General features: G+C 49.8%; 1 protein-coding gene across 7 annotated transcripts in view; it reads left to right on the forward strand.

The window, feature by feature from the left end:
* The window catches only part of PLEKHG4 (pleckstrin homology and RhoGEF domain containing G4), a 64,737-nt gene extending 58,711 nt beyond the window's left edge, over positions 1–6,026 (forward strand). For all 7 annotated transcript variants that reach the window (XM_083624853.1, XM_083624849.1, XM_083624850.1 and 4 more), the window contains 8 exons: positions 218–307; positions 422–646; positions 995–1,165; positions 1,709–1,886; positions 2,594–2,710; positions 2,815–3,063; positions 3,624–3,823; positions 4,311–6,026. In XM_083624853.1, the coding sequence (XP_083480979.1) occupies positions 218–307; positions 422–646; positions 995–1,165; positions 1,709–1,886; positions 2,594–2,710; positions 2,815–3,063; positions 3,624–3,823; positions 4,311–4,316 (1,236 nt within the window). In that variant the 3' untranslated portion in view covers positions 4,317–6,026. The remainder of the gene's footprint in view (positions 1–217; positions 308–421; positions 647–994; positions 1,166–1,708; positions 1,887–2,593; positions 2,711–2,814; positions 3,064–3,623; positions 3,824–4,310) is intronic.
* The last annotated feature ends 1,637 nt before the right edge of the window (positions 6,027–7,663 follow it).

A 7,663-nucleotide genomic window follows, 5' to 3' on the forward strand; every position in this document is an offset into this window, starting at 1 on the left:
GGATGGGGCCTCCACTGTCTTCTCTGGACATGGCCTAGCCTGGGCCTGCCATCACCTTTGGAAGCATGAAGGTCTGCAGGCTTTTGTAGTGGCAGCGCTCTACTCTCCTTGAGGCCCAAGCTCTGTATTTTGTGCCTGTGTGCTTGTGGCCAATCCCTTGACAGAGTCTGTGGCCTCCCTTTGTGGGGGGCCTGTGTGCTTCTAACCCTTTTTGCAGAAAGATCAGTTTGGGATGTATGCTCTCTACAGCAAAAACAAGCCCAAGTCTGACTCGCTCCTGGCCAGCCGTGGGAACTCTTTTTTCAGGGTAAGTCCTGCCCCCTCCCAGCAACCCCTTCCAGGCGTTGGACTAGAGTGGAGCGGCCCTTGGTCTTTCTCTGGCTCCAGCCACTCAGCTCCGCTCTCCCGCTCTGGCCTCCAGCTCAAGCAGATGCAGCTGGGGGACAAGATGGACCTGGCCTCCTACCTGCTGAAGCCCATCCAGCGCATGAGCAAGTACGCCCTACTCCTGAAGGACCTGATCAAGCAGTGTGGGGAGGCTCAGGAGCAGGAGCTGGCCTACCTGCAAGCCGCCGAGGAGATGGTGCGCTTCCAGCTGCGTCACGGCAACGACCTCCTGGCCATGGATGCCATCCGGGACTGTGATGTGAGTGGGCTGGGAGGAGGAGGGGGCAGGGGAGAGGAGCGAATTCCTGCCAGGAACAGCACCAGCTGAGCTCCTGGCTGCCTCTGCATCTCCTTGATCCCATGAAAAGGGATCTTGGTGCAGCAGTCTCACATCCTGGAGTGCAAGGCAGGCTAGAAACTGACTGCTCTGGGCAGGAGGAAGAGGGACTCTGGCATCAGAGGCCTGTCAGGCTGCCCTTGGCGACAGGGCACCTGCTGCTTGTCCCTGTGGCCCGCAGTCCTCTACTCCCGTGTACAACTGACATCATCCCCCCAATGTTGCCAGTCCAGACCTTTTTGCAAATGAATGAATGGTTTCTGTGCCCAGGTGAACCTCAAGGAGCAGGGGCAGCTGGTGCGCCAGGATGAGTTCAGCATCTGTCTGGGCCGCAGGAAGTGCCAGCGCCATGTCTTTCTCTTCGAAGACCTGATCCTTTTCAGCAAGCCCAAGCGGGTTGAGGGGGGGCTGGATGTCTACATCTACAAGCGCTCCTTTAAGGTAAGGCTGCCCACTGCTGCTTGCGAGTGCTGCTGCCTCTCCAAGAAACTAAAATGGCACCAGATAGGGAGGGGGATGCCTTCTTCACAGGCTGTGCAAGAGAAAACTTGGGGGAAGCACGATGTCACACATTCAGGCAGCCAGTTTTATCAGCTGCCTCAGGCAGACCTGCACGATTTTTGATACATCAAGGTGTGTGCATGCATTGCAACCAGATGCTCAGCTAGCCAGTAGGCAGTGGCACTAGGGTTTTTCTGGAGCCCACGTGCGGCTTGTGGGCTGTGTGAGTTGGAGGGCAGGGCTTTCACACCTTCATGTTCCCAAGTGCATCTTACGTCACCTTCCCTGTCAAGCTTACCAAGGCTGAACTTTTCAGAGTGAACCTCTTTCCCATTTGTAAGCACTAAATCACACCACACCACTGAGGTGGATCATCATGGCAGCAGCTCAGGAGCCGCCTCTGCCTCACCATGTATACCCTCAGCCCAGCATGTGACCCCAATTGCCTCCTGGCTTGCTGACTCACTTGCTCTGTCCCTGCAGACAGCAGACATTGGCTTGACTGAGAACTCCGGCGAGAGTGGGCTGCGTTTTGAGATCTGGTTTAGAAGGCGGAAATCGAGTGACACCTACGTCCTGCAGGCCAGTAGCCCCGAGACCAAGCTGGCCTGGACCAGTGACATTACCAAGATCCTGTGGGAGCAGGCTGCCCGCAATAAAGGTTGGCATCAGTAAAGCCCAGGCACCCTCTTCTCTGTGGGACCATTGAATCCTTTCTGTCAGAATGAGTGGCTCATGGAAGCAACAGCAGGGGCGGCACAGGCAGCTTGTTGGATAGGGCCTCCAGGTTCTTCTCTGGGCATGACAGTTGCAGAAATAAAGTAGGTCATTGGTTCCTGGGATTCTCCATGGAAGCCCCCACTCCCACTAGAGTGACTGGTCACACGAAATAGAGGTGCTCTGTCTGGTGTCTGAGAGAGAGGGGGCAGTTTGTCGTGCCATATGCAGAAGGGAGGAGAGCTGCAAGTGCCAGCTAGGCAAGGCCCAGGAGCCCTGGACTTCACTGCACCAGGTGACCCTCCCCAATACTACCAGCAGTTGTTTTTTCCCTGGCTAACATGTAATACCTGGGAGATGCCAGCAAGATGACTCTCGGGAGAGATTAACTAGAGCATTGACAACTGCCTGGGACGAGCTTCTTGGTCTGGCGGTTGCTTTGTCCTTTAGGACTCCTTGTGCCCAGAGCTGCTTCTCCAGAGGCAGCCAAGCTATGTGACCTGTTGCACCAAGTTTGATCTAAGTTGCCCATTCTACCAGAAATCTGCTTGTCTTGCCAGAGACCGAGGCTGGGCTTGGTGGCCCTGAGAACTCACAGAGCTACTTTTTTGTGAGGCTAGGCATGTTCCTCATGGCTGTTGTCACCCCCAGAGATCCGCATGCAGGAGATGGTATCCATGGGTGTGGGGAACAAGCCTTTCCTGGACATCAAGCCGAGTGAAGCTGCCATCCATGACCGTGCCATTGATTACATCATGAAAGGCAGGGGTAAGTCTACCCAACCCTCTCACACCCCAGCCCCCCTCAAGGACCCACGCAGCTGCTATCCAGCTCTTCATGACTTGCTTCCCCCCTTTTTTTCTCTGTGGCAGGAGCCAGGACTCGGGCTTCTATTGCTGTCTCTCTGTTTGACCACGCCAACCCTTACAAGAGGTCGCAAACACCACTGCCTGCTGGCAGCCCATCCTCCTCCTGCACAGTGCTTGGGCCTCTCAACTTGCACATGTACCTGAACCAGTCTCTCCTGCCCAGCATGCTCTCGACCAGCCACTCCTTGGATGCGGGCACATGCATAGAGGAGGATGAAATGGAGAACGAGACCAGCAGCCAGCCTTCCATGAGTACGTATGACCTGTCTCTCTCAGCCCCAGTTCAGAAACCATCCTTGTTCTCTGGGGGCAGTTTCTAAAACCATTGTGTGTTGCAGATGGCTGCTTGGCTTGGCAGAATGGGGGGGGGGGAGAGATTCTAGACTCTCACTTTCAGTCCATGGCTGCATCACTCACTCAAACTATGAGCAACTTAACTTTCTGGCCCTCTTGCAAGCTATCCTCCCCCTGTGCACTTACTTGCTGTTTTGTGATGGTTCCCCAGTTCCAGCTGCTGTAGTTCCTAAGGACACTGAGCAGAAAGGGAGGGCTCTATAAACCTTAGAAATGGGGGCAAGCAGTCCAAGAGGAGAGCCTGGTATAGATCATAAGCTAGTCATTGAGCATGGGATGGACAGTCAGAATGTGGCCTAAACTAGGACGTGGAAAGGTTGGAAGTGTTTAGAGCATTGCTGTGTCTGCTCCCCAGAAGCTGAGTGGGGCTGCAGTTTCTTACACATCTGGCTGGGATATACTTCTACCCCTGATGGACTCTTTTGTCTAGTGGCTGAATTTCTTCTTTTTGTCCCCAGCGACTGAGAGCTCAGAATCCTCCTCCCAATGCATGTCCAGGAGCGGCTCCAGTGGCTCCGACAGTGGCTGTGTATCCAGCGCTCCCCAGGAGAGCTTCTGTGAAGACCTTGGCTCACCCCTCCCCATCCCCGAAGGCTCTGCTTTTCCCTCCCCCACAGAGCAGAAAACCTGTTTCCCCAAAAGCCAGTATGTTTCAGCGGTAAGTGGACAGGACCTTGCCAATGTGCCCAAGGGATCCAGGCCATAGAATCACTAGTCCTCCCTGCCTTGCTCAGGGAACCTCAGCCCTGTCTGTGGCCTTGACACTCTATCCTTCCAACAGACCATGGGAAGCCAACTTGAGCCATTTCAGTAAAACGAAGTGTGTGAGGCCCCACTTTAGAAATCAGCAGTTGGGGTTGGGAGACTGGGAGTTTTCCTTAGTGGAATACAGGTGGCCCTTGGGATGCGCCTGAACTATCAGTTCTCATCATTCTTGGCTGGAGTTGATGGGAGGTGGATCCAGCCCCTGGGCAGGGTGGGGTGGGCAGGATCCTTGGTTTGCAGGTGCTTGTGGCACATGCTGTTCCTCTGGCCCACACTAAGCAGGATTGGGGGCGGGGGGGGGGAGCCAGTCCTTCCTTTCACCATGGATGTATGTAAGAATCTCCCAGAGTCCCCTGATCATGGATGATGCTGTTTTGCAGGTCTAAACGCTGGTTTCCGTGATGTTTCTCAGGAGACAAGAAGAAGGAACCTGTGTATGTCCCCACACAGCACCCAGGAGCCCATAATAGTAGTGGAGAATACTGAGCAATTAACTAGACTGGGCCACAGCACTGGACATGAAAATGCCTTTGTTTGTGTGACTGAATTGTGGAGTGGGTTGAGTGCCCCCAGTGCAGGTGTGAGTTCCTGCTGCCTTCTGCTGCTGTTTTACAAGGCAGCCCAGTGAGCAGCAGCAGTGAAAGGTTTGGGCGCCATTGTTGAGGGAGGGGGTTTAGGGGGAGAGTTGTCAAGTTTTGGTGGTCCTGATGTGGCCACGGATAGAGAAACAGCTGTACGTTGAGGGTATGGATCAGAGAGATAGATGTTGGCTGGTCACTTGTCTTTTTTACAGTTGACTTGCTTTGTTCCACAAGCTGCACATTTAGGAAAAAAAACTTTTCCAAAGGGCAGAATAAAGAAACAAAGTATTTATTTTTTGAAAAAAGAGTAACCTCCTTTGTTATCCAGGCCAGTTCTTTGTATAGGTTTGCCTGGTCTTGAGATAATTTATTTCCTTGTTCTTACCACTAATTGCTTCATTAGCAGATTCCACAGGTGCCTCAGAGCCAAGTTGTCACTAGAAGAGTTGTTTCTTTCTGTTCATTGTTAGGAAACTAAATTAATCCATGGGACAGCACTTACAGGAGGTGGGGGTCTGAATATGCAGTGGAATGAGGGGGTGAAATCCAGAGGCATCAGAATGGGCAATGACATTGCAGAGGGCAAGTAAGAGAAAAACATTTTAACATTTATTGAATTTTGCACAAAAATAGTCCATGAACATAGAAAGCTAGCACAGCAGGTAAGAACCTAATCATAGAGTTTTCTTCCTGGTGTGCTAGTTTCTAACCCGCAGGGAGCTTTCCCATTAGGGGAGCATTCTAAAATGGGAGTTCTCATTTGCTATCTGAAGTGTTATATCTTATTCTGCTTCATGTGTAGACCAAGCTGTTAAGCATTTCTGAACCTCCAGCTGGGATCCGACCCAAGGGACAGTGGTCAGCCTCTTTTGACTTCTTAAGGGGAAAAAATAATGCACTTGCCAAGGCAAGTCAGGAACAGGTCATTGCTAGTAGAGGCAGTTCTGACTCTAAGCCATTTCTGCCAACCTAGCTGAGGAAGTATTGGCAATTTTCTGAACCTAAAGTATCTGGAAGCCAGGCAGTACTGGAATTGTGTGCCACACAGTTCTCTGCTGTTGTGCTTCTGCTTCTGGCTTTAGTCCACAAGTGCCTCTCCCTTGCCTCCCATTTACTACCCATATTCCCATTTCATTTTAAACCCATGAGCTGTAAATATAACCCTTATTTTACATTTATTTATTGAACTGAATTTATTCAGCCCACTCCCCACAAAGAATGGAATACCAACGCTCTTTGGTAGAATATCACCTGCAGCACAGCTGGAAAGGGATGACTTTAGAAACTTCCAAGTAATGTTTCTTGGTTAATATAACTTTGACTTTTATAAACAAAGCATTTCCCAGAAAACTGGAGGAAGCCTGGGATCAATTTTGGATGAATCAGTATCTGGAATTACTTGTGCTGGGCAGTTTTTTCATTGCTGGAAAAAAATCCTTAATGTATGCCTGCCTGGCACCAATGTTATGTTCAAAGTTTGACTGAATTACTTAATAAAAGTTGTTTCTTACAGTACATTTTAGCTTGATGGCATGTGATCATTTCTAAGAGCTTTTGACTATTGTCATCACAAGATCTGACTAATTTTGCTTTTGCAATTCCATATGGGTAGAGATATTTCAACATTATGAAAGCATCTGTACAATAGAGGAAGAACAGCATTTTAAACTCAACTCTTTATTTTTTATGTGAACTGAAAGGAAAGTGAAGTGGCTTTGCTCAAGTTTAAGTGGTTTTGAGTCTGCTGACGTGTGATATAAAAATTAATTTAGCCCAACAAGGCTGATGGCTGTTCATCAACACACACGAAAGACTGAGCAAAACTATTTCCCCTCCCTAAGTTTGCAAAAACAAAATGGGAAAGAGAGCGAGAGGAAAATATTTTGAAACATCCTTCCCTGCCTTGCTCCTGCTCCTCAGTACTTCAAACCCAGGTTGACTGGGCAGCAGCAAAAATAGGTATCACAGGTTGGCTGTAGGGAGGCTTCTCTGAAAGTGCAATTATTATGAAACATCTTCTTTATTATATTATAATATTTAAACTGTGCAAATAATAAATGCAATGTTAAAAAAACATACCAGAGCCCTGCCTGGACCGTTCCTTTCAGTTGATTCTCTAAACCCCTTACAAAACCATCTATGGAAATAGCTTATGCAGCAGGAGCCAGGATTTCTGCCAGTGGGTGGCTTGGGTTTGACTGATGTTCAGGGGTGCGGGGAAGAAAGAGAAGAAAAGGAACACCTATCCACTCTGAGAAGAAGCTTCAGCTGCAACCCTTATGTACACACTGGGAGTAAGTCCCATTACAGTCAGCTGAACTTACTTCCGAGTAAGTTCCTTTCCCTTCCTTTTCCAACAAGCCTTTCAAGAGAACATTTTTATCCCAGTCTGCATATGCATTGGACCTGAACTTGTTTCTTATATAGGTATTTATGGGTTGTGTTTTTATTGTTCAATCATTTCAGGAGTGATCCATTAATGAAATAAATAAAGACACTGAACACAGCAAGCTAGCAAATTCATTACAAAGCCATGTGTATACCCTATAAAAGTGAAAGGGAAATTCCAGAGTAAAGCCCTTGTGTGAAAGGTGTGCATGTGTCGTAATCAGTCCAGCTAGAAAGACACCCAAACAGGTGGCCAGTTGTGACATCAGGCCAAGTGTGCTGCAGCTCTGCCCTGTAAGACTGTCAAGGGGACAGGCCAGAGCGGGGATGCTGAAAGAGACTCCACCATGAGGCCCTACCTGTGCCTTGGAAGGCTCCCATGAAGCAGGAGAAGCCAGAGGGGTGCAGGTGGCCTCTTTGCAGCAGGCTCACCCAGGCAAGAGAGCAAGCTGCCCCTTTTTGAGGAAATATGGGACTTGGGGGCTTGCTGGAGGGATGCTGTCTGCCCTGCATCCTGCTGCAAGTAGGAGGGGAGAACTTATACGCTGTCTCTTTTGGGCCCCTTTCACACATTACACAGAGCAACTCACTAAGGTAGAATTCAGAACTGTATCACTTCAGACAGCAGCGCAGGCAAATGAAGGCCCCTGCTCTGTGGGCAGAGAATTTAGCACTTCTCCCTGTGTGCCACTTTAATACCCCCACTAAGTTTCTACATGGCTCCTGTTGCCAGTTAAATAGATACACATGAAGGGAGCAGCCAA

The sequence above is a fragment of the Podarcis filfolensis genome (assembly GCF_964270895.1).
Source record: "Podarcis filfolensis genome assembly, chromosome: 8".
In the NCBI taxonomy this organism is placed as follows: Eukaryota; Metazoa; Chordata; class Lepidosauria; order Squamata; family Lacertidae; genus Podarcis; species Podarcis filfolensis.